Here is a 27,305-nt window from a genome sequence, read left to right on the forward strand (position 1 = left end):
AGAGACACGAACATTCAACTTTAAACTTAGATTTTGGGAAAAAACAGTAAAAAATAAATAATGGAAAGTAATTGAAAAAAGTCTTTATTTCTGGGGAACAATCTAAAACAAAAAGTGTTTGGAAGTTGATCAAGCTCTTTAATGTCTCTTCAGTGTTGGCAAGGCCCCAGTCATACATTCTTGGCTAGGCACTGGTCTTACATGGACCTCCTATAAGCTTTAGCAAATAAAAATGATTTTCTGATGCTCTTTAATAAACTACACAGGGCAGCAATTAAAAAGACTGTTATTCCTTCAGTATTCCTGCAGAATTGTGATGTATGCTATCCCTCTGAACAGGTTGTCGGCAATGTTATGGGACTGTTCCTGCTGAATGTTCTATGTACAGACTATGAGCAAACTTAGGAAGCTGTTCCTACTGAATTTTGCTTAGTACAGGGGAATCGCTATACTGTCATAGTTGTATGATATCAATCTGTACAGGCCACATTCCTAAAACTACCGATATGGTTCAGATGCTGGTCCAATAACCAAAAACTTGGATCAGACTTTGCTCCACACTGTTGCTGGTCAAATTATCGGACAGATCCAAAAGAAGTATTTTCTAGGGATGTACTGAGCTCACTATTTTTGATTCAGCTGAAACTCCCCCCAAAAAAACCCCAAAAACTCATGCTTTTAAGGATTCTGATGGTTCGGCCAGGCACGAGGATTTGCCCAAATCAGTTATTTACTAAAATTTAAATTTCTCATTATTTAAATAAAAACACCACACTACTCCCACACCCGATTTTTACCTTATTTATTAGAAAAGCTTGATTTAATCGGTTTGGGTAAAACCTTGATAAAATTAAGCTAAAACCCGAATCATATGATATTTTAGGTTTTTTTTTTTTCCCCAAATTTGTTTAATTTTCGGTGTCATTCCCCATGAGGCCCAATTTTTTTTGGATTTTTGCTCCAAAGTACAAAATGGTCAGATTTTCCACAGAAACTGCAAAATAGGATAGAGACTCTGCCATTCACTTATACACAACCTCGGCAGGTCTGAGATGGCGAATTTTTGGATTCTGGCTTTTTGCTGCATCGGACTTTAATAAATATCTAAAAATTTGAGTTTAAAAAAAATTACGGATTGCCCCAAAAAGCCCAACCGGAGCTTAGTTAATAACCCCCTTATTGTTGGACAGTATAGGGACAGATGATCAAGGTCTTTAAGGTGGCCAATATACAGTGGCTCACAAAATGAGCAGATCTTGCAGTGCATGAGCCGCGTGTAGTATATGTAGAAATCAGTGACATGGTCTTGGAGATGCTGAACTGGCCCCAATGGCACATGTGAGACATGGGAAATGTGCCTCAAGCCCCCAGATACCTGCTGATGCATTCTAGCTGCCTGACTGATTTACATACTGTATACCTTGTGATGCATTAGGAATTCTACAATGGCCTTACAGACATGTGCTTTGATGTGTGTTTGAGAAGTAGGTTTGCGCGCACCTAAGCACGTGAGCTCGTGTATTCTACCTGGTTGTACCCACAAGCTTTCAAAATTGTTGTCGGGTTTCCAGGCATTCAGGTTGCAGCAAACGTGCATGTTTATGCTGCACCATAAATCGACCGCAAAGATGGAGGAAGATTGCAGATGGTGCTGCTGAATTGCCTGGGCCCTGAGCAAACATTCTCTTCATACTGTAGCTTGAGTTTGGCCCCTGTGAGAAGTGTGAGGTTTGCAAACCACTAATTGAAAACACACTAAACAAAATGCACCTTTATGCGTGCCTTCCTCAGTAAGGGACTATCATGCAAATACCCTATTGATGCATATGTATAATGTTTTTTTTTTCTTAAAGTAAATGCTCAGTTAAACGGAGGTGTATGTTATTCTGCACAGCCACCTCTGCAAAGTTATTTTTAATAATGACCTAACTACCTATCCGTAGTCTAGCAACTGCAGTAAGGACCTGCACCCTCCCCCAGTTTTTTTTTTTTTTTTAATAAAGACTAGTTTCCTTTTAAATCTGTGCTTCTGCCTATCCTGAAAGCAAAGTGCCCAAATATAACACCTGTGCAGGAAAGCCCTGCGTGATGATGCAGAGCAGTGATCAGTAAACCAGTGATTCCTGTAAAGAGTCTGTGACATTAAAGCCAAACAGTGAGTCATCCTGCAATAAACACACCCTGCCTGGATTACCTGGAATTTACCCCCAAAGCACCTGGGCTGTGGCTGATGTATCTCGTGTTAATTATTGTCATTGGTTGAGAGTGTTTTTTTCATGCCAGAGTCCAAATCGTAAGATTAGACCCAGAAGCTGCTGAGACCCATTGGGGGTCCAGAGTGATGATCAGCTTTAATATAAATGTCTGCAAATTGATTCTCATCCCCAGGAATTTGGAAAGAATCCAGTGAGAAGCCATGCAGAATGGTCTATAAGAGGCACTGATAAAGGCGACTGCCCTAGGCCCTGCAGAGCATGATGGAAACAGCAAAACAAGATGGCTCCAGCAAGTCATGATTGTGACAGAAAAGCAAAATGGTGATCACTAAGATGGCCCTAGCAGGGCAGAATGGGGACAGTAAAACAATATGGTTCTAGCCAGAGTATAATTATAGAGGAGATAGATCCTGCTGGGGGAACAGGGGGTATAGGGTTGCAGTGAGAATCTGACCATATATTTAAGAAACATGTATTCTGAAAATGTAGGAGTGCACTAAATGATTTTGCTGGGGGCCCAGAAGTTTCTAGTTATGCCACTACATCCAGCAGGTCAAGATAGTGATAGTGGATCAAGATGGCTCCAACATAGCAGTATGGTTTTGGCAGGTCAAGATGGTGAAAGAAGAAGAACATGGTTTCAGTTGGACATCATATTGACAATAGAACAATATAGCAGTACAGAATGGGGTCAGCAGATCAAGATGGCTTCAGCAGTGCACAATGAGACAGAATTACTCCAGCTGGAGTGCACTGTAGAGCAATATGGCTCAAGCAGGTCAAGATGATGACAGTAGACCAAGATGGTGGCAGGAGAATATGATGGTTCCGGCAGGTCACAGTTTTGACAGTAGAACAAGATGGTAACAGCAGGTCAATACATTGACAGAAGAACAAGATGGTTCAAGAACAAGAGGACACAACTAGCATGACAGGAACAGTAGACCAAGATGGCTCCAGTAGGGTAAGATGTAAAAAATAGTGCAACAGTAGAGCACATGGGGCAGAGGTTTTACATGCTGGTCTTTTTCTTACCCACCTGCAGGCCCGGATTTGTAGAGAGGCCACCAAGGCCCGGGCCTAGGGCAGCAGGATTTTAGGGAGCGGTATGATGCCCAACCACATTGGTTCAGAAACACTGGGGAGGCACAGGCGATACGATCGTTTTTAAAATTTCCTGTACCCCAATCCCTAGTGCTCTGGTCCCGATGATGAAAGTTTGATTGAATAAAAGGGAAGGGACGGGGCGACAAATGACAGTGGGCCTAGGGGCACCTGCTATATAAATCCGGCCCTACCCACATGTGGAACATTGCAGAATGCTGGTACAGGCAATTTACAGATATAAACCGGGGTCCTGAGTTTGATTTCAACCAGGGGAACATCTGCATATTACACAAATTTGTCTGTGGTAGGGAGATCTGACTGTAAGCTCTGCTGGAACAGGGAGTAATGAGAATAATTAACCAATGTCTGGAATATTTTAAGATGGCCATACATGCCTAGATTTGGTTAGACAAGAGTTTTAGTGCCATATAAAGACAGGGTAATAATAATAATAATGATAATACTGACAGGATAATTAACCCCAACGTTTGGGGGGGGGGTTGTAAGAAAAAACAAACTGCCTGTCCATTAACCATCCACCAGAGGTCACTTTGTCTTTTCTCCCCTTCTCCCTCCCCCTCATGGGAATGAAAACAGGGCTCCCTGGGGGGTGCAGGTTGAAGATGGTCTGTGGGGAATTTATGATGGGGGGGGGCGGCCCTGACATTCTTTAAAAGAAAAGAAATAACATCAGTCTCAGAGACAAAGGCAGAGGGAGGAGAATATGCAGGGGCACAGGTCCTGTGTGCGGGGAGAGAAAGGATGGGGGGGGCACAGGTTCTGAGAGTAGGGACAGAGACTAACATTTCCTGCAGCTGGGGCACAGACATACGAGAGATGGGGTGGGTGCTTAGATAAATTAATAGGAATGATCGAATTTACATCTGTGCCACTTCACACTGGCTTGTGCCATAATGTCGGTGTCATGGGCAGGTGGGCTATCTGATGATGCTGTACTGCGGAGCTGGGTTGTTCTCATCTTAATAGCTGCAAGTGCTTCTGGGACAACTCTGCCTGCTGATAATACCCCAGGTCAGGTGTTCAACTCTGCAGGAAGCCAGGTTAAATCTAGGGGTGCAGTGCAAAAACTGTTGCGCAGATCCACAAACTCTCAGTCTTTAGACGGCCTGGATTTACTGATCGACAGCATCGCTCCTGGAGAGCAGCAAGAGGGGACAGACACAGTAATGCCCATCTGGTTTTCACGCTGCCCCCCACTCTGCAGGTGTACGCCAACACTTGTCAACTGCTCAGGAGCTGGATTGTGGAAGATACCTGCAGCAAGAGACTGCCCACCGGATACCGCCATCATGTGAGTTACAGAAAAACTGCAAATCGTTAAATATTTGTTGCTATTGTCCTCTCTAATATTCCTTAGAAATTTCTTTGGTGCCTATACCAGTCAACAGCTGTGTAGGGACTGCCACAGGAGCCACATGCCATGGCATAACTGTATCCGACTGGTCAAAGGCACATTATTCTGATTATTTATTGATTTTTAAAGCAACCGTTATGTTTATATTATATGTGTCACATATGGGAGAAAGAGCGAGTTATTGCTCAGCTATGCAATTATTACTTCCCTCTACTTGGGTGAGCATTGCCTGGCAGCTCAGGTTGATATTAGGATTTACCATTGATCTGTCACGCATTATTTATCAGTAATGATATAGTTGGACAATTTGCATCTTTGGTGTCCAGCCAAGGCCCCTTGGTTCAGAATAATAGTGTGTCCACAACAGTAACTCGGAAATAACACCAATTCTCACCCAATTTACCTTCACGTTGTTTGGGGGCCTCTGACACAGAGGGTCCATTAAAATGATGAAATCCAACTTGGAGGTTAAGTTATGAGCAGATACTTATCGTGATTACTGAAAGTTGCCCAATCTGGGTAAGTGAACACCAAAACTGAATTTACATGTTCAAACAATGTACAATAATCTCCATGCAAATACTGTAAATACCTTCCTAGATACAGAAATATAATCTGTGCCTAAATGCAGTGTGTTGTGTAACCATGGCCTTGTGTTATAAACACATGGAAAACAGAATTACATTAATTGTATTACTAAAACAAACAAGGTTACAGATATATAGATACATTTGGGTAACAGTCACCCTGCTTTAGTTCCAGGGGTACCCAGGGCACAAATAAGCATCACCCCAAATCTCTCCATAACTGGCCTTCAGACTGGGCCCCTTTAGCTCATAACAGGATAACAGATATATAAAAAAACATCAGGGTAACTCATTCGCCAAACGTTACTCAAGATTTCCATTTACACAGTAATACAGAGCATAGTCTCTACAATGAGTGAATTGGGATGGATGATAAACTTGCTTATCTATTGAATTTCAGCCAAGAGTTTCCCAGTGAGCATAGATCGGCTCTTGTAAATATCGAAACTGTATTTACATGTGCAACTAAACTCTGTAATTTGCATGCAAATAGATAAAGTCTTTCCTGGTTACACAAATCTAATCTGCTTTTGAATGTATGGTATAATTTGTAGCCATTGGTTTGCATCAGCCTTAAGGTGGCTATAGACATTCCAATTACAATCTTTCCAGGAAAGATCATTTGTTTCAAAACACATCTGTAGAGCTTAATCGTCAAACATACAGGGAGAAACAACAGAATTCTACCTGTATCTGACGATTCAGCTCTAACAATGGGTGATGTTCAGATGAATTCAAAGGCTTCCAATTAAAATTTTCCAGCCAGCTGATCGACGAGCCAACCAATATCCAAATCTTCTGTCAATAACAGTCTGCTTGTCTCGCACCATACATGCACCGATTATCATACAAAAATTTCCTACGATATTATCGGTGTGTCTATGGCCACTTTTAGAATCTCAGCCATAAACAGGGCAGGGCTGCTGCTTACAATGGGTATCAGATAGGATCTATGTCACTGTGACAGAATGCTCTGTTATAAAGATAGCTAGAATCTCAGCCATAAAGCAGTGCAGGATTGCTGTTTACAGTGGATTACATATGGTTATCAAAGATTGAAAATAAAGTTCGCCAGAAGGGAACTTCCCAGCTCTCTGCTACATATCGGTCTCTATAGGGGGTCCATTTATCAAAGGGTGAAAACAGAGTTCACTTTATGGTCATCCTCTTAAAGGGGTGGTTTCACCTTTACGTTAACTTTTAGTATGCTAATCCTAAGCAACTTTTCAATTGGTCTTCGTGTTTCCTTTTTGTTGTTTTTAAACTATTTGATGCTTTCTTCTGGACTATTTCCAGCTTTCAAATGAGGGTCACTGACCCCATCTAAGAAACACATGGCTAAACACGTATTTATTGTTACATTTAATTACTCTTCTTTCTATTCAGGCCTCTGCTATTCAAATTCCAGTCTCTTATTTAAATCAAGCATGGTTGGTAGGGTAATTTGAGCCCCATCTTCCAGCAGAGCTGCTGAATAAAAAAGCTAAATAACTCAAAGACTACAAATAATTAAACATTAAAACCAATTGCAAATTGTCTCAGAATATCACTCTCTACATTATACTAAAAGTTAATTTGAAGGCGCACAATCACTTTACTAAACATATCCTGTACACGTGAATAATTTCCACTGGCAATCCGTGGTGAGCTGTATATTCCCCCTTTGATAAATATGCTCCATTGCATTGTTTTAGGCAGAGATATGAACTTTATTTTATGATGTTTCCCTTTAAACGACAACTGGAGAATGCCTAAAGTTCAAGTGACGTAATACACATGGCTCAGAGTAGGCAAGCGGGTGAAAGTGAGAGAATCCTTCAGTAAATAAAGTTCTGGAGTGAAACATTGTTAGAATATGCCAGAGCAGGATATCCTCCTTAGTCTATATCAATGCACAGCCGCACGGAAAGGGTGGTCTGAACACGGAATGATCTTCCGGCAGAGTGCTTAGGCCAGACAGGGCCCTTTCCTGGGGATGGAATGAGTCTGAGGTCTCTAGGTGCAGGCAATAAATGGGAAGAGAAGATGTTTATCAGCTGTGGAATTTCTCTGATGATCTCTGTACCCACAGAAGCACGTCATGCCTCTAGTGAAACCAGCCCCAGCACACCCTGTATTGCAATGATAACAGTTATACCACCCTCTTTAGCCATCACCCACCCCGCTCAGTGCATGTGATTTCTAAGGGCAATGGTACACAGTAGAGATGATTGATTGGGAATATTCCAACCTCTACCCACCCGAACCCATGCCTGACCCTAGTAATGAGGCTTTGTCTGACTTTTAATAGTGACGCCCTCTTTTGCCATGATATACTAGTGTGGTATATGTGGATGCCTCATCAGAAGGGGCGGAATATGCCTGCTGATGTCACTGGGATAGGGGAACCCCCCCACACACACTTTGTATGCAAACCCCTGAAAGAGCTGGAACACATTTTTTGGCAGGTGGTGATTGTTTAAAATGTAGTAGGGGTGCAAAGAGAGGGCTTCAGAAAGAACCCACACTTGATATAGCCACCGATCTACCCCCCACTCACTTAAAGAACAGTAACAACAAAAAATTAAAGTGTTTTAATGTAATGAAAAGATCATGTTCATATGAGAACGACCCTCTGCTTTTCTCAGCATTGCATGTATGATTCCATTGCTATGGTAACCTATAAAACAAAATGCCCCAACTTTATTTATATAATATTGAGTGAAACTCAGACACCCTATTTTATTTTATTTTATGCTATGTTATATTTTATTTTATCTTACTCTACTGTACCTTAATGTATGGTAATTTATGTTTATATGCTTGACAATCTTAAGCAAGTTTACTTGATGTGTTTGGAAAACCAATAAAACATTTCATGTAGTGTTGCCCTGCACTGGTAAAACGGATGTTTGCTTCATAAACACTACTATAGTTCATATAAACAAGCTGCTGTGTAGTAATGTCAGAAACTGAAAAAAGGCTATATGGGACAGGTTAAATAGTGGATACCATCTACAGAATTTATCTGCTGTGTAACCTGAGCCTTTTCTCCTTTGAATGGCTGCCCCCATTTATACACAGCAGCTTATTTACTGTATATAAACAATAGTAATATTTCTGCATTTTTTATTACTTTAAAACACTTTCATTTTTTGATGTTACTGTTCCTTTAACAAAGATTGCTGATGTACTGGGGATAGGGTTGCCACCTTTCAATAAAATTTGCACCTGCCGGTGCTGGGGGCGGTAAAAAGAGGTGGGACGTGATGTCAAAAGGGGTGGAGAATGACTGCAAAGGGGGCTGGGTCATGGTGTGCTATTGGACGTGACATCAAAGGAGGCGGGGCAAGACGTCAAAGGGGGCGGCATAAGCCAGGTGCCGAAGAAAAGGTAGATTTTGTGCAGATTGGGGCAGGCCAAGGGCTTTAGTTAGGGATATTACAAATTTACTGGCAGCTACATTGACGGTAAATTTGAAATACCGGCCCCAGCCTTGGCGGTTGTTTTACCGGCTAGGCTGGTAAAATACTGGCCAGGTGGCAACCCTAACTGGGACAGAGTGGGTGTTAGTGGCAAGGGATCCCACAGAATGCCCCTGCAGTAAAAGTTTATGTTGATAAGTTCTTTTTGGCCTTCCAAATAGGAAGGGAAGTCTCTAATTCCTTTCTGGGAAGCAAACAGCCAGGGGAGTAACTACAGAGGAGGGAGACCCTGCAGCTGCAGGGGGGTACATGGGCCCCATGAAGCCCTAATTCATATGCAATTTCAATAAATATTGGTAAAACAGGTGAATCTCTATACATTTCAGGGGGTCTGAAAAATAATTTACCGTGGGGCCCAGTAACACCTAATTACACCACTGCAAACAGCAGTCCTATCTTGCTTTATGGCAAGTATTCTAAAAGGATACACTTAAAACTGTTAGGATCACATTAAGGGGGCTATCTAATAAAAGGCAATAAGCTTACCCAGGAGCAGTAACCCATAGCAACCAATCAGCAGTTAGCATCTACTGATTGCCAGTTTAAAAGCAAAGTTACTGCTCCTGGGCAAACTTAGTGCCTTTTATTGCATATGGGGGTTTGTGATTCATCGGACACAATCAAATCAGCTTCCCATTATCTGAAAGCCTTATTTATTTGACTACACTGCTGCCTAGGGAAATCTATTACTAATTTGGCTACAAGCGCAGAAGATAAGGAAGTTTAACTGAGGCCAAACAAACAAACCCACGTCTAATAGGATAGAAAAGGCGCAGCGTTATTAAAGCTTCAATGGGACTAGTAAATGTGTGACAGCAGAATCCCTTGAATAAATCCACGTCACCCTCTGCATGTGAAGCTTTCAGTTCCTTGCCCTTTATGCACCCACGGCTGCTAAGTTATGGGGAAGGCCCTGTGTTTGCCAGAGATCCATAGTAACGGTGCCCACACGGTTTGTACAAGTCTGGGTATCCGAGCAGCGGCTGGGACAGGCTAGGAATGTACTGTCTTCTCTGAATCCCAATTCCTTACCATGGGAACGGGTGGGGGCAGTGTGTCCAGCTGTGACTGAAATCATCTTCCCTCATTGACACTGTGTTTGCAGGAACTCTAATTATGGGGATAGGAGGATAAAGAGATAGTGTATACTAGGAACCAGGGTTATTGTATATGTTTTTTAGATATAACATACATACCGTATATTTCACTTTATTCAGGGATCTCTCAGGCAACCAATTGACTCTGCTCCGAATACGAGATGTGATTGGGCACAGGAGCCTGAGGAAGCTGTGAGTATCAGTGGGGCAGGCACTATGGGGGGCTGATTTACATAGATGGAATATTACTATTGACTACCAATGTTTCACTTATTTGTCTATACACAGTATCAAACTGCTCTGCTACTTGATCACCCAAATAACACCACACTCGTCTGCCTGGTGCAATTTCACCCTGTTCAACATCATACTGCTCTGCCTATTACTATTGCCCCCAGGGCCGCCATTAAACATTTTGGGGCCCTAAGTTAGTTATATGGGGCCCCCATGAACAAAAGCATGCAGTACCAACATTTGTAGCCATGCCGTTTGAGTGTTCTAACCAGCGCCGGGCCAACCCAGCCAGGCACCCTAGGCAGCCTGGCCGGTCGTAGCGTCCCACAGTCGTGCATGCACGAAAAACCGAACGCACGCAAAACGAAGCACGCATATGCGCGAAAAACTGAGCTAGCACATGAGCGAAAAAAAGGTGCAAAACAGCACGCATGTGCTAAAAAGGCCGCACACACTGGGAGACCGGGGACCAGACTAGGGGGTATGAGAAGCTGAGAAGGTATGTGCCTGGCACCCCCCCCCCAGTTTTGCGCCCTAGGGACGTGCCTACTCTGCCTACCCCTAGTTCCAGCCCTGTTGCTAATCAAATGATTAACAAGCAGTTATGGAGGTTTTGCTAGGACAAAAGGTTGAACTTGTTGGATGTAATTCACAGTTACTATCATACAAACCCACCAATCATTGTACTGAAAACCAAGGGTGTAATTATAGAGGAAACAGGCCCTTCAGCTGCTGGGGCGCCCCAGGACCTATAGGGAGCACAATGAAAATTGAAAAATCCAGATTTTAGGGACCAATGATCTTGTAGTGGGGCCCCATAACTACTCAGTAATCGTTCACATAAATAGTACAAATAATCAATGTACTAGTAAGTCCGTTTTTTAATTCATTTAGCTTCTATGGAGTTTAACCTACTCACGTACCTGCCCCTGTCACATTGCTCTGCCCTCTCATTGCTTGATACGCAAGTTACCTAAGCTCCTTATGTAAAGTATGGATTTACATATGTTAGGTATGTTTTTGCAAAAGTTACGTAAATGACATAAGTCTAGGGTGCCCAATGATCTTGCTGTGGGGCCCAATAACTAGTTCTTCCATAACTAGTTCATGTGACAGACACATAATTCAGTAAATAGATCCCAATATAAACAGCCGATGTAGCTCTATAATAAGCAGTTTGTATAAATAGTAAATAAAAGCATTAATTAATATGCTAATAAATCAGTCATTTCTTTTGGGGGCAGTGGAATTTAATTTATTTTAATTTAAGATTTTAAATTCACCCCCCCCCCAAATGGCAGCCCTGATTTCCCCTCATGCAACATTATACTTCTCTGCCTGCAACTACATCCTTACTACATTGCATGCAACTACATCCTTACTACATTGCATGCAACTACATCCCACTGGTCTGCTTGTCACCGTTTGGAACTTATATAAATCTTGTTGGCCTTTCTAGTCTACATACATAATTACACTGGTTTTGCCGCAATACAACATTGCTCTGCCTGTTGCCAACTATAAGTATATATAGGATATTTAGACACTTTGCACATTTTCTACTAGTAAAAATGCCTTACCCTTTAAACAAAACAGGGATTGCTTGTCCATATATTGCAATAGATTTAAGTTGGTCAACTATGTCAAAGTCATCCCATATCTGGCCAGTCCTATGCTCAAATTTCATCTGATTTATTAAGAATTCTATTGCTTCATTATACACTTTACACAGGGACTACATTTTATCAGCACTGCAGCTTGCTTGCTTTTAAGTTTAAAATACCCAAATGGTTGTTTTATTGGCTACCATTGGGATCACCTGAGGCAATGAGACTATGACCACAAATGTTCTCTTTTTTCTTACTGTGTTGCTCCCATACAACATCACACTGGTCTGTCTGTTGTTATATTGCCTCCATACATTACACTGGTCTGCCTAGTCCCTATACATAATCACTCTGGTATACTTGTTACTACATTATCCCTGTTCATCATCACACTGCTGTGGCTCTTACTTTACCGCCCCCAATACATCACATTGCTCTCCCTGTTCCTTTAATGTCCCAACACAACATCACACTGCTCTGCCTGTTATTTTAATGTCCCAACAAATCATACTGCTCTGCCTGTATCTTTAATGTCCCAATACAACATCACACTGCTCTGAATGTTCTTTTAATGTTCAAATACATCTCACTGCTCTGCCTGTAACCATATTGCACTCATATGTCTCCCAATGATCTGCCTTGTATCCATGCAAAATGACATAGTTCTCCTGTTGCCAAATAATCCCTGTCCGTGCTTGTTTCACTATTAACATACAATATTGCCCTATACAATATACTATATATCAACTACATTCCAATTTGATTTCTATGCTAGTTGTGAAATTGCAGAGTGGAATGAAATCCACATTGTTCCCTGTGAAACCTGATGGGTTCTATGTCACTTCTAATTCCTGCTTTGTGAATCCCCTTTCATTCTCTTGTCAGGATCCTGCGTGAGAACCAAATTCAGATTATTGAAGAGAGTAATGTGGTTTCCCTGCCGCCTCTGCATTCTCTGTAAGTGATGAGACATCCCCTTTCTTGGACTTCTTGAATATTTTTTACTCTTTCACTAAACGGACTTCCTGTTAATAGGAGGCCATTTTATTTCTTGCACCCGTCTATGGGGGTGAATCCTTAGGTGGTAAACCAACAGTAGCTACAAGACTGGAGGCTGGATATGCCTAATTTATGTGATTTCCCTACCCAACCTTTCCTATTGCACACCCCACCCCAAATGACTTCATAGGACACTTTGCCTGTCCTCTTGTGTTCTTCTCCTGATGCTCCTTCTTCTCTCTTGCAGGGATCTCTCAGGCAATGGCTTGCCTTGCAGTTGCTCCTTGCGAGGTTTGATTTCACTTTTATCGAGGGGAGGGGACCTAAAGACTGATCGGGAAACAGAACTCTGCGTCCAGGGTTTTGGTGCTGCTGTGCTGCCTTGTGGTGAGAGAGAGAGAGAATTAAATGGAACTATATAATGACTGGGCTCAGGAATGTCCTAACTATAGTCAGACCCGGACTTGCAATCTAGAAACTGACAAATGCCAGAAGGGCTGCTATAAGCCACAGACCAGTGCTCTATATTGGACCTGTGTCCAGCAGTTTGGCCTTTGAGCACTTGGAATGCCAGGGCCTATTTTTTATCCCAGTGTAGTGGTATAACTACTTAATTGCTATTATGCCTGTCTCTCCAAAGAAGTGGGTAACCAGCCCTGTATTGCTCACTTGTATTTATCATGGTCTTTACTGTGCTCTAGCAGGTCTAGACTGAGAGTCAAAATAGGCCCTGGTACTTCAGGTACACAGAGACCCATACAGCCCAATAAATAGTGACTGTCTATGGCATCTTACAGCAGCCCTCTGTTATTTTTCAGAAACCATAGATTGCCAGCCTGCCCCCCCCCCCCAGCAGAACTGCAAGAGCATTAAGGGCTCTGTTGTGGCCTCTGTCGCTCCCTAATGTGTTTGAATGATGGGCAAGTTAGGGGGTAGGAGGGAGGATGCTTTTGTGACTCCTCATCCCTCTCTTGTGAATACAGTGAAGGCAATGTGCACAGCTTATATTCTTTCTTTCATTATGGCTCCACATGGTGCTGTGACCAACAGTTGCAGTTGTATTCACTGCTAAACATTCTTTACATTACAAACCAGGGGTGCAATGAGGGTGTTGCCACCCATACTACATATCCTTCTTCTGTGTTCCATCACATCCTAAATGGCACACGTAACCAGCCATAGAGTTTATTCTTGATAGAAAAGAAGAAGCGGTCTTAGTTAGCTTCAAATTCACCTCTTTTGAGAGGAGGAGGTGTTATAAGTGAAACTCCGGTTGTTTTTTTGTTTTTAGAACATTAATTTGAACCCTGTTCTTTGATTTTATTTATTAATAAACCTCAGTCTGTATAACGAACTTATCGGCATTCCCTATTACCGCATTTAAACTTCTCCAAATCTCTTTTTACTCGATGGCACTGAACGAATTGTGGTTTTTCAGGGAAGCTTAGTTCTTACCAACAGATAGTAAGGTAACCACAGAGACCAAAATCCTCAGTGTCCTACTTTCTCCCTGTGTGGAGTCCTAGGGCCTAGAAAATACTCAGTTTATTTGGACTTCTCCGCCTCTTCTCTATTTTCATTTTCCTACTCTTATTTCTTAAATGACGGTTATGGGGTCTTTTTAAACTTAAAATTAATCATGAACTCATCTTTTTAAAACACTGATTAGCACTAGCACTAGCAATTTAAACAAATTCTTATGAACTTTGAATCAGACAGCCTGAGGCTGCATTTGGAAGATCACTAGCACTTTAACCGTAGCAACTTATTGGCGTAATTTGAACTTCTGATTCACCTACAGCCTAAAGCTGCATCCAGAAGAGCACTAGCACTTTAATTTTATCATTTTAATGGTGTAAAATAGTAGTGGTTATACTTTTGGCACGTGATTAATAATGCAATTGATACTTGCTGTAGCTATATAACTTGAATGAAACCAGCACTGGCACTTTAATTTCATGAATTGTATTAATTAATTGTAACAATCAATTAAAACTATTAATGAATTACACTGATGACAACACAGAATTAATTCAGTTCTCAACTGTTGAAGGATATTAATGGGCACCCAGTGCATTATCAGTGACAATTAAGGATTAGGAAGTGTTAGAGAGTGTCGGGGGTTTACTACTTTTTTTCCCCTCCTTTTATAGTATCACTGGTCTCACTGTACAAATTAACTACATTGTAATGCTGTTAATTTGTACTTTGAGACCAGTGCTACTATATATTGTTTTGTTTTGCTCCCTCTTGTCACCATCTGGTGCAATGTCATCAAGAAACAGCATGTTTTTCTACTGGGTTCCATTATGCCTTCCATTCATCCAAACTGTGTGGCACATTATCACTGTACTTTCACCATTTTCATCCCCATAGTCCTTCCTGTATTGCTCTGTAGACCTATTTATGTAACGTGCCCTCTGGGACCTCAATACTATACTGTGGCCAAGGGTGGACCTAAGCCCACAATTTGCAAACATCTGCCAATAAAAGTAGCTTAGATCAAATGCAATGTTCTTCTTTCTTTACAGCGGAGCACTACATATCTTGTGTACCGGGATCCCCTAACACTGTGCTGCCTTACTCATTTGTAACACCGGTTCCTCTATCTGCCAGCTCTTGCCTTGCTCTCTGCTTCCGCCATGGTCATTCTTATTATGGTCAAGATGATGCCAGACATTGTTTGTGCGGCTCCATCTCCACAGAGCCTGCTGATTCCTGTGATGTGTGTCCTGCCAGTGGCCAAAAACATCAGTGCAACAAGGCTGTTATTTCTGACCCTAATTCTGTGGAGGTGAGAACACAGACTTCTTTTAGAGAAGCCAAAACCAAGTGAGATCAAAGAGATATAATAATAATAATAATGGAGATTTATTTACCACCCCATACCACCAGGTTCAGACTGGCAACCTGTGGAGTGCTAGGACCTATTTTGAATCCCAGTCCAGGCCTGTATGCCATTGTCTTTTCTCAGCCTGTTCACCTCCTTTTCTTTTCCTTGCAGGTAGCAGTGTCTCTCTTGGGCCCCCTGCACTGCTCTGTTTTCCAGTTAGCAGAGTTTAGTGCCTATGCCTCTATCCCAATAACACGATTTGTCTGGCATTTTGTTCCTGGAGAGCAACCAGTCGTTACAGCAAGTAGCAGTACCTATCACAAGTACAGTCTGCCTGGGCAATATAAAGTGCAAGTACTGGCAGAGGGGCAGGAGCCTGGAGCAGAATCTCTAGTGATGGTGACTGTGCCAGTGCAGGCGGCAGAGCTGCAGTGTCCTCCGGTGGCACAAAGTGGGCATGACGTAGAAGTGTGGCTGAATGTTCATCAGGGTACAGATATTCAGGTGGTGTATGGTGTGTATAAGCCAGATGGAAGCCTTCAGACAGGTGAGAATATTCCTATTAATGGTTAGAGGTGTAAGAAATAGCACAGTGTAGGTTCACTGTCAAGTTTGAAGTATTCTACATTTATGTTCTTGCCCACAGATGATTCCGATTGCCCTCGAGGTGGACGTGTCTTCCAGAGGAATCTAAATTGCTATTGGTTGAACCAAGTAAAGGAGTCGTTTGTGGACTCACGCGCCCACTGTCGCTCAATACCTGGTGGAGACATTGCCTATATAGCAACTTCAGAGGAACTCAACTTCCTACAGGAATCCTTTCTGAAGTAGGTAGCAGCAGCAGGTTTGTAAGTGTGTGTGTGTGTGTGTGTGTGGGGGGGGGTGCACGAAGAATGTTGCCAAGAATGTTCCAGTCCATACTCTTAACCAAGGTTTATGTCTTATTGGCCTCTGGGAAGGGACTGGGATAGCAGGTATAGTAGGGAGAGATGGTGTCTATAGAAGCAGTGGGATAATAGTCTCTGGGAAGGGACTGTGACTGGGATAGCAGGTATAGTAGGGAGAGATGGTGCCTATAGTAACAGTGGGATAATAGTCTCCGGGAAGGGATTGTGGCTGTGGGATAGCAGGTATAGTAGGGAGAGATGGTGCCTATAGTAACAGTGGGATAATAGTCTCTGGGAAGTGTCTGTGACTGTGGGATAGCAGGTATAGTAGGGAGAGATGGTGCCTATAGTAATAGTGGGATAATAGTCTTTGGGAAGGGACTGTGACTGTGGGATAGCAGGTATAGTAGGGATAGATGGTGCCTATAGTAACAGTGGGATAATAGTCTCTGGAAAAGGAGTGTGACTGTGGGATAGCAGGTATAGTAGGGAGAGATGGTGACTATAGTAACAGTGGGATAATAGTCTCTGGGAAAGGAGTGTGACTGTGGGATAGCAGGTATAGTAGGGAGAGATGGTGCCTATAGTAACAGTGGGATAATAGTCTCTGGGAAGGGAGTGTGACTGTGGGATAGCAGGTATAGTAGGGAGAGATGGTGCCTACAGTAACAGTGGGATAATAGTCTCTGGGAAGGGACTGTGGGATAGCAGGTATAGTAGGGAGAGATGGTGCCTATAGTAGCAGTGGAGATTAGGGATGTAGCGAACGTCGGAAAAAAAGTTCGCGAACATATTCGCGAACTTGCGCAAAAACGCGAGCGGTTCGCAAACGGTTCGCGAACCCCATAGACTTCAATGGGAAGGCGAACTTTAACATCTAGAAAAGACATTTCTGGCCAGAAAAATGATTTTAAAGTTGTTTAAAGGGTGCAACGACCTGGACAGTGGCATGCCAGAGGGGGATCAAGGGCAAAAATGTATCTGAAAAATCTGCCTGTGTGTGCTTGGAAGAGATAGTGTAGGGGGAGAGCTGTTAGTGATTTCAGGGACAGATGATAGTAAGTTTGCTGGCTAGTAATCTGCTTGATACTGCTCTGTATTGGAGGGACAGAAGTCTGCAGGGATTTGAGGGACATTTTAGCTTAGGTAGCTTTGCTGGCTAGTAATCTACTGTTCTCTTTAAACAACTGCCATACGTTGACCTTGTAGGCATTGTTTGCCCAGTTTTTTTGGACGCAGCCACTGAAGCACAGTTGCCAGAAAAAATATGCCATATAAATGCTGAAAATAGTCATTTTTCGCCATACGTTGACCTTGTAGACATTGTTTGCCCAGTTTTTTTGGACGCAGCCACTGAAGCACAGTTGCCAGAAAAAATATGCCATATAAATGCTGAAAATAGTCATTTTTTGCCATACGTTGACCTTGTAGGCATTGTTTGCCCAGTTTTTTTGGTCGCAGCCACTGAAGCACAGTTGCCAGAAAAAATATGCCATATAAATGCTGAAAATAGTAATTTTTTGCCATATACGTTGAGTCAACGTATGGCAAAAAATGACTATTTTCAGCATTTATATGGCATATTTTTTCTGGCCTCTGTGCTTCAGTGGCTGCGGCCAAAAAAACTGGGCAAACAATGCCTACAAGGTCAACGTATACACTACTACAGCGGTGGATACGGATTACGTAAAATATATTATGGCTGCTTGAAAAAAGTCACTCCGGTGTTTTTCCTGGAGACGGTAATATTATGGATATTTAGACAGAATGTGAACAAGGTCACACAGCTAGATGGCGGGTTGAAGAAAACAGTGTGCAAATAATGCCTACAAGGTCAACGTATACACTAGTACAGCGGTGGATACGGATTACGTAAAATATATGAATGCTGCTTGAAAAAAGTCACTCCGGTGTTTTTTCTGGAGACGGTAATATTATGGATATTTAGACAGAATGTGAACAAGGTCACACAGCTAGATGGCGGGTTGAAGAAAACAGTGTGCAAATAATGCCTACAGGGCAAATAATGCCTAAAAGGTCAACTTATACACTACTACAGCGGTAGTAAAATAAAAAAAAGTAAAATAAAAAAAAAATGAATATTAAAAAAAAAAAATTAAAGTTGGTGCTGCTGAACTACTAGGAGCAGCAGATTAGCACACCAGTCCCACTCCCCAACACTGCTAGACTAATAGCACTGGGCTCTTATAGTAGTAGTAGTAGTAGTAGTAAAACAACAAAAAAATAAATAAAAGCAGTCCTTACAAGGACTACTGTTATTGCAGCAGTCAGCAGATGAGATCAGAAGCAGGACAGCTGCCCACTGCAGCTACATACAGAGCACTGCAGTAGAAGGTAGATTACTAGCCAGCAAAGCTACCTAAGCTTAAATGTCCCTCAAACCCCTGCAGACTTCTGTCCCTCCAATAACAGAGCAGTATCAAAACGATTACTAGCCAGCAAACTTTCAACTGTCCCTGAAATCACTAACAGGCAGCAGCTCTCTCCCTACACTATCTCTTCAGCACACACAGGCAGAGTGAAAAAACGCTGCAGGGCTTCGGTTTTTATAGGGAAGGGGAGTGGTCCAGGGGAGAGCTTCCTGATTGGCTGCCATGTACCTGCTGGTCTGGGGTGAGAGGGCAAAAAAAAGCGCCAACAATGGCGAACCCAAAATGGCGAACGTCGCGCGACGTTCGCGAACTTCCGGCGAGCGCGAACACCCGATGTTCGCGCGAACAAGTTCGCCGGCGAACAGTTCGCGACATCTCTAGTGGAGATAATAGTCTCTGGGAAGGGGCTGTGACTGTGGGATAGCAGGTATAGTAGGGAGAGATGGTGCCTATAGTAATAGTGGCAATATAAGACATGTGATTTGAACTTTCCTGATTAAATAACAAATAAGAATGGAATTGTACCAATGTATTTATTTCTTCCTTTTTCCAGCCATGACCCAGCGTGGGTTAACATTTCTCAGTCTAAAGATCTTTCTTTGGTGAACCCAGCATTATTTTGGGAATGTTCCCAGCTACCACTAGTGCCAGGTGCAATTGTAAAGAGCAGTTCTTGCAATGAGAAGGCTCATTCGTTGTGCGCAAGAAAGGCAGGGGGTAAGTATGTCTTTCTGGCTTACCCTTGTTTTTCACTGTTACAACTCTAGCCTGGCAGTTGCTACAGCCAAAGAAAATGTTATATCAAAAGATATAAGTCCCAAGGCTTTCCATAAGTAAAAATAAATCATTTATTAGTATTCATGTTAAAATTAGATACATACTGACCCCAACATGGCCCATGTTGTGCCATGTTGGGGTCAGTATGTATCTAATTTTAACATGAATACTAATAAATGATTTATTTTTACTTATGGAAAGCCTTGGGACTTATATCTTTTGATATAAAAGTTTTTTTGCATTGACGGCCTGAGAACTGGGGCAAGTTCCCTGGCTTGATTGAGGATTAACGGAAAATCAGATGTGGACTCCCGACTGATTAATGAGTTGCTACAGCCACACACATTACAGCACCAACCAAGGCCTTGTAGTTTTCTGTCAATTCACTGAGTGTCTGTCCTTCACTTTCTGTCTCCTAGTTTCAGTTCCGGATGTGCCTATGTACCTAGTTGGAGTTCCTGCACTTACTGATGCTGAGACACAGAATGTCAGTTTGGCGGATTCCTCCGGTGAACTGCAGGGAGACTTTGAAGTGAGTCTTGTCAAATCTCACGCCCAAAGCCTTAAACCCTTCCTCTTCAGCTGCCACACTACTTCCCCACTTCTTTTTATGAGGAATACAAGTCTCATATCAATACAATATGTTTGTACTTCCCACTCACTATCTGCATGTAGCTTGTATACGTACCTCCTGACTCACTGCACATAATGTTGCTTACTTGTTCCCAAACTCACAATCTGAAATCTATTTGTTACTTGGTCTTATCACTATTTATTGGTCTCTCCAACTGTACATGACAGTGTCCTATGATGCTCACTGACCCCATTATTTCACTCTCACTGCAGATCATGCTGTTCCCAGGCCTCTGGTTCAGCCACTCAGGCTCCCCTGTAGCTTTGGAGTTTGGGGTTCAGCCCTTAAAGAATTCTGTTGAGGCCAGAGTCCAAATCCTACGTCCGTTCTGCAGCCCAGAGCAGCACCTAGTACCACCAGGTTAGTGGCAACAGAGTGATAGCTGATTTTTTATGCACAAAAGGGTATGTCACTCTCCACTCTTACTACTTTTTTGTTTTTTGACATACCTCCCTATAGGCTGTGATCTCCTTCGGAACCCTTTTGCCATTTGCCATAATGAGCCTTTGTGTAACACCAAAGCAGGCTGTCCCACTGGGCAGCAGTGGTGCCCGCTTATCGAAAGCTGCCTGAGCATTACTAAGCCCTGCAGCACCTACGCACTCCAAAGCTACTTGCACCCTCCTCGATATCTGGGTACCCCTCCGGCTTATTCCCCTGTTGCTGACATCCCACTACTGCTGGAGCCGAGTTCACAAAGCCGGAACATGCAGGTGAGGGATAGAACAGTTCACTCCTCTATAGAAATGAGCAGACTTCATTTACAATGTTAATTTATTTCGGCGTGGTACAAATTCGATATTTCGGCTCGCATATAGAGCCTTCATCAAGATTAAATAACTATTAAAACCCCACACATAAATAGCTCAGCCTCATGGGCGTGCCAAATTCCCCACACCAATCACCACCCTCCACGTGACATCACTTCTAATATGCATATTATTAATATAAATTACTATTATCAATTTATATAACAATGGTATAATTCATACAACACATTTGGGCAGTAATTACATCTTCAACATTAGACAGACCCAGCATATTAGTAACAAGAAGTCCGGTTACCTTCATTTTATCTCTTGGCTCTAGATGTGAGCCAAAACGTCAATTTTGGAATATGCTGAAATAAATATATTAACATTTTAAATGAAGTCCTGGGAGTGCATATTTCTCATTTGCATAGGACAACAGACTTCTATATATGACATCAATATAAAGTGTAGCCCCTGGATCATCACTCCCTTTCTCTTATCTTCTGTTCCTTTCCCATCATTTCCAACATTATTATTCCTGATTGTTTGCCTGGCAGAAAACACCCAGACTTCCCTCACAATATCTCTCTTGCAGGTCCTGCTTTCCTCCTTGTCTCTCTGTGTTCAGCCAGATGATATCCTCTCTATACAACACAATGGTGACCAGGGATCATTCCTGCGCTGTACTCCGCATGGCCATTCTGCCTGGAGTCAGAGTTATTTAAGTATGAAGCACTTGGGTTGGTGGGAGGAATCTCTGGAAGTGGACTCTCCATCTTGGATGGATGATATGGTATGTGATTTTTACGTTACTTTTGCATCAGAAGTGCAAAGCCTTGTGGTCTCTCCTCTGCTGGAAAGCTTTCCAGAGCCTGGTACTTATACAGTCAGTGCCACCTTGCACAATGCAGTGAGCGAGACAGAGGTGACCTGTGAGGTGTTGGTTCTGAAACCAGTCACTGGGCTGCAGATTATCTATCCCACCGTCTCTTCTGATCTACTGCACGTGCCAACACAAGACCGCATCTTGATAGCGATCAGTGCTCTGAGCTCTGCTCCAGCCTCTGTGCTGTGGGAATGTCTCGTACTGAGAGAGGAGGCTGACCTAGTGCCAACATGTCCTCAAAGTATGACAACTTTACTACCTGCCTGCCTCAGCCCATCAGGAGATACAAGGTTTGGATGGACTTGGCTTCGTTTTGAGGAACCGGTGACCATGATGCTCACCATAGCAGTGACCAATGACGTCAGTGCCCAGAACCTGTCTGTGCAAATCCAGTCACATGACCCTATACGAGGGCTTCACATTCAGCCTGATGGACCTCAGCACATCCAAGTAAACCAGGCACAGGTAGGAAACAATGCATTAATAGAACAGGATGCTCATGCACAGCTTGACACTACTTACTTGATTTTATATATTTTTTCCCACAGATTTTTACAGCTAATGTATCTCAGGGGTCATCTGTTATATTCACTTGGATTGTGGATAACATGGAGGGCTTTGTGTACAAGGGACAAAGCTACAGCGTGAAATTCATAACTGCAGGCTCCTTTCGCATGAAGGTAAGAAACTCAAGGCTCAATTCAAGACTTATCTGTGTTGTAAAATCTAATAAACTTCCCAGATTAATTTTGCTGTCAGTCTGTGATATCAATGGTATGGACACCTAAAGGCAGTGAGCTCAAATTAACTTCATATTTCAACGTTTTCTCTTTGACCCTTTTTACCATTTTTGTATGGCATTCCTTTATTTTCTTATAGAGTTTTTGGCCTCATAAACTCTCTCCGCTCCTTTGCTTAGGTGCAGGCTGAGAATCCAATCAGCTCTCAGGTCATAGATGTGCTTCTAACTGTCTATGGGGCCCTTCCGCTGCAGAAAGCTAAGCTGGTGGCACCTTCTTCTGTGGTACTGGTGTCTGAGGTGCAGGAAATTGGCTTTGAGCTACAAGTGGATGTGTCCTCAGATGTGACCATAAGGTATCCATTACTTTTGCTCAGTAGTTTTTATTAGAATGTTTATGAACAGAAAGATAGCATTAGCACTGACATTCCATGTAACTAAGATGATTCTTGTCCTTGTAATGGTCCCATGTTTGATCTCTGCACTACAGCTGGGACTTTGGAGATGGCAGGCCAAAGCTGATCAGAAGGTTTTCTTCACCATACAACCCTCAGTTTCCACGTGACTCTAAGAGACAGTTTGTTACTTTGCCGACAAAAGAAGCTCACCACTATACCCAAGAAGGTATGAGAAAGGAAAGGAAGAAAATAGATGGCAATAATCCAATATGAAATGTCAAAAATGTTTTTTATTTGCCTTGCAGGACATTATGAAGTGACTGTGGTGGCCTATAACAACGTTTCTCAGGTCACTCGCTCTTTAAAGCTTGTGGTTGTGCCTGCACTGACATTGCTTACTCTTCAAGTCACTCCTCAGTCCCCTCAGCCACAATCCGTTGCTCAGTTCTCTACAGTCTGTCTCCCCTCCAGCTTGGAGGTAAAACTGTTTTGGGATTATGGTGATGGCTCAGATGTGTTACAGAGTGATAGCCCACAATCTGAACATGTCTACCTGGCTAGTGGTTTTTACAATGTGACAGTGACTGCTAGCAATGGACGGAGCCATGTATCTGTGTCCAGGACACTAATGGTTGGAGAAATGATCGAGGGGCTGGAGGTGATGAGCAGCGGACTCAGTGAGCTTGGCACGCAGACAGTTGTTACTGGCTTCCTTCGGAAGGGCACTGATGTCAAATGGAGTTTTGATATGGGGGATGGCAAATCTTACACTGACCAATCAGAGCCATCTGTAAGACATACATATAATGCTAAGGGAACTTTCACAGTTTTGGTAGTGGCCAAGAACACGATGAACTCTGTTAATTTATCAATCAATATACAGGTTTACCAGGTCACTATTACCAACATCACTTTTCCACCAATAGTGTCCAGCCTAAAATCCACACAATTTATTGTCCACGTCAGTGTCTCAGCTGTTAACCTCAGATTCCACTGGGACTTTGGTGACGGCAGCCCACCTTTACTAATAAGTGGTAAGGCAGAGGTGTGGCACAGTTATCCCCAGGCTGGGACTTATATACTACAAATAACTGTGAGCGGAACTGCAACTAATTACACTCAATTCAGGGAAATATCTGTTGAGGACCAAATAAGATCTGTCACTTTAATCCCATCCCTTTCTGCTGCTAATCTATCCCAGGAAATACTTTTCTCTGTGGCTGTACTACCCTCACCAAATTCCCAACATATATACAGGTATCAATGGAATTTAGGGTTGGGATCAGCACCCATGAACTCCTCTTCTTCAGAGATCAGCTGGACTTACAGGTCTGAAGGGAGGTACACTGTGATGGTGACTGTATGGAACGCTGTAAGCAAGGAGCATGCGCAGTGTCATGTGTTTGTGCAGAGGCCAATCAGCAGCGTTTCCATTCAGCACAATGTAGCAGAAGCAGTTTTAGTAGGCACTGAGCAGATCTTTACCGCTAAGGTCAATGACGGGGCCACTGCTGAATTCATTTGGGACTTTAGTGACTCATCCCACTCCAGCTATGGATCTACTGTAACTCACACCTTCACTAAGTCAGGTGATAAAACTATCACTGTATATGCCAAAAACAATGTGAGTGAGAGCAAGGCATCCGTTGTCCTGTCTGTGTTGGCTCCAGTTGCAGCACTCTCTCTGTCTGCAGACCACAGAATTGCAGAGACAGATCAACCAATACTTTTCTGGGCATCAACATCCAGTGGTGACTTTGTACAATTTCAGTGGTCATTATGTGAGCACTGCCCTTATATAGAGGGTTCCTCACAATTCCAACACATATTCTCTAAACCTGGAGGATATATGGTAAATGTGGTGGCAAGGAATGTTGTCAGCTCTGCACGTGCCAATATTACTTTAGAAGTGCAGGAGGCAATAAAAAGTGTTAGCGTGCAGCAGGAGAATCCAGAGTCTGAGGGATATGCTGCACTTGCTGAGCCTTTAACGCTTACAGCTCACGTGGTCAAGGGATCCAATCTAACATTCCAGTGGGTCACCTGGCCAGAGCAGTGGGGTGGTCAAGGTAGGTCATTGACTTTCACTCCAGTGAAGGTGGGGGAGATATGTGCAGAAGTTTGGGTAAAGAATGCACTGGGGGTTGGGTCAGCAAAGATCAAGCTGCAAGTTATAGCGAGGGTATCAGGTGTCCAAGTACAGACAAACAAAGACCCTGTTGCCCTTGGGTCTCCCATAGAACTGTCTGTTACCTTTCAGTCTGGTACTGATCTGCAATATAAATGGGATCCAGGGGAGGGGCCAGGTGAGCTGATTAACCATTCCCCCATATTTAACTATACGTACCTCATTCCAGGCTCAAAAATGATAAACGTTGTAGTATCTAATGCTTTGAGTTCTAGCAATACCTCGGCACTGTTGAGAGTACAGGAACCCATTTCCAGTGTGAGTATAAGTCTTGCAGAGTCATTGGATTATGATGCAAAGACATATGAACTGGATGCAGTGAAGTCAGAGACTGCTATTTTTCTGTTTGGCTCAGTACAAAATGGCTCAGATTTAGCATGGAAATGGGCAATCACTGGACACAAGCAAGTCATTTGGTACAATGTACAGAATGTGTTACACACCTTTAAAGAGCCTGGTCAATACCAACTGCATCTTTGTGTCTGGAACACTGTGAGTTCAGTCAATACCTCTAGTCTGCTAATAGTACAGGAGGCAGTGAGCGGCCTTAGTGTCACCACAGACCAGTATGGCTACTGCACAGGGCAAACTGTTACCTTCTTTCTAAGCATCAAGCAAGGTACAAATGCGAGTTTCACGTTGGCTGTCCCCTCTTTGCATCTCTTTCTCAAACTTGATGAAATTCATGGACATCTTGTCTTTCCCTTTCCTGGTAATTACACAGTCCAAGCCACAGCATGGAACCAGGTTAGCAAAGCAGAAGTAAGCCTTGATATCTCAGTGCTGGAAAGGGTGGAGGCTGTTCAGATTCAGGATCTTCCATCTGCCTGGTCTGTCAATAAGACGATACATTTGAGTATTAGTATCAAGTCTGACCCCTTTCTCAACATCCTTTGGACCTTTCAGCAAAATGGAGATCCTGAGTACTCACTTTCCAGCTACAATGCAACATACACACCTCTAAGAAAGGGAAATCTCCATATCCATCTCAATGTTAGCAACCCCTTCTGTTCCTCCTTTCTTTCATCACTGGTGACTATTCAGGAGCCTGTCACTAGTATTATTCTCAGAAGTAACACAGAGCAGGTGTTGCTGAATCATTGTGTCAAGTACTTTGTGGAACCAAAAGATGGATCAGACCTCAAATTCCACTGGAGTTTTGGAGATTCTCAAAAAAATGTCACTGGCACGGAAAGATCGGTGGAACATTGCTACAGCCGTCAGGGGGTTTATTTGGCCACTGTGTTTGCATATAATTTGGTGAGCTCAGTTCAAGCACAGACACAAATCAGTGTAACAATACTGAAGTGTAAACAACCAAAGGCCCAGCTTCTTGGAGCTCCATCCAAAGTGCCAAGATCTCTTGGTGCGCAATTTGAAGTCAGTGTGGATCTGAGGGGTTGCACTGAGTATAAGCTGATTTATTTATGGGAATTCTACAAAGGATCTGACTGCAGCTCAAACAAATTAATTATACCGAGACTAGATATCTCCAGCCCCCGGCTGACAATCCATGGGCACACACTGGACATTGGTGTATATTGTTTGCTCTTGACTGTTAAGCTACACGGGACATCACTGTCACATCAAGTGAGGCACCCATTCACTGTCACATCTAGCCCGCTGGTAGCAGTGATACATGGAGGCACGAAGCGGATATGGCCAGTAGAGCAAATCCTTGTCTTAGATGGGACAGACTCGCACGATCCAGATCTTGCAGATGGAGCAGAGGATACAGGTCTGGAGTATGTGTGGAGCTCAGAACCAATGCAGGCGATAAAGGTAAGATATGGCTTAGCCCATGACTAAGCACCCTGAAGGGTGTGAAACGCGTAGGGAGGATGGAGATGAAGCTATATTTTTAATCTTTCTACCAATAAATTTATCTTTTAACTGAATATCTCTGGTCTTGTGGATCCGTTTTTAGTGCCGGTCAGCCCTGCTTCTTTATCTTCAAGAGAATACTTAAAGTCAATGACAGATTGCCAAACAGAATGGACTATTGACTAGTGATCACTATGGGCTGGAAGCAGTAGAGGAAGAAATAGATTATCTATTAAAAAAAAGATGACCATAACAAAATAAAGACCTTTTAATGGTATTGTTCAGCTTGAGTAGATGCTCTTTTAATT

At 42.8% G+C, this 27,305-nt stretch overlaps 1 protein-coding gene across 1 annotated transcript in view; it reads left to right on the forward strand.

Moving 5' to 3' along the window:
* The first annotated feature begins 4,019 nt into the window (after positions 1–4,019).
* Positions 4,020–27,305, forward strand: part of LOC108701808 (polycystin-1) — a 43,698-nt gene continuing 20,412 nt past the window's right edge. The window contains exons 1-16 of the mRNA XM_041577076.1: positions 4,020–4,635; positions 9,967–10,038; positions 12,573–12,644; positions 12,934–13,073; positions 15,218–15,480; positions 15,691–16,066; positions 16,166–16,346; positions 19,353–19,516; positions 19,996–20,108; positions 20,423–20,570; positions 20,670–20,923; positions 21,558–22,313; positions 22,397–22,528; positions 22,768–22,943; positions 23,078–23,211; positions 23,291–26,955. Coding sequence (XP_041433010.1) covers positions 4,238–4,635; positions 9,967–10,038; positions 12,573–12,644; positions 12,934–13,073; positions 15,218–15,480; positions 15,691–16,066; positions 16,166–16,346; positions 19,353–19,516; positions 19,996–20,108; positions 20,423–20,570; positions 20,670–20,923; positions 21,558–22,313; positions 22,397–22,528; positions 22,768–22,943; positions 23,078–23,211; positions 23,291–26,955 — 7,044 coding nt within the window. The 5' untranslated portion in view covers positions 4,020–4,237. The remainder of the gene's footprint in view (positions 4,636–9,966; positions 10,039–12,572; positions 12,645–12,933; positions 13,074–15,217; positions 15,481–15,690; positions 16,067–16,165; positions 16,347–19,352; positions 19,517–19,995; positions 20,109–20,422; positions 20,571–20,669; positions 20,924–21,557; positions 22,314–22,396; positions 22,529–22,767; positions 22,944–23,077; positions 23,212–23,290; positions 26,956–27,305) is intronic.

The sequence above is a fragment of the Xenopus laevis genome, chromosome 9_10L (assembly GCF_017654675.1).
Source record: "Xenopus laevis strain J_2021 chromosome 9_10L, Xenopus_laevis_v10.1, whole genome shotgun sequence".
Taxonomy (NCBI): Eukaryota; Metazoa; Chordata; class Amphibia; order Anura; family Pipidae; genus Xenopus; species Xenopus laevis.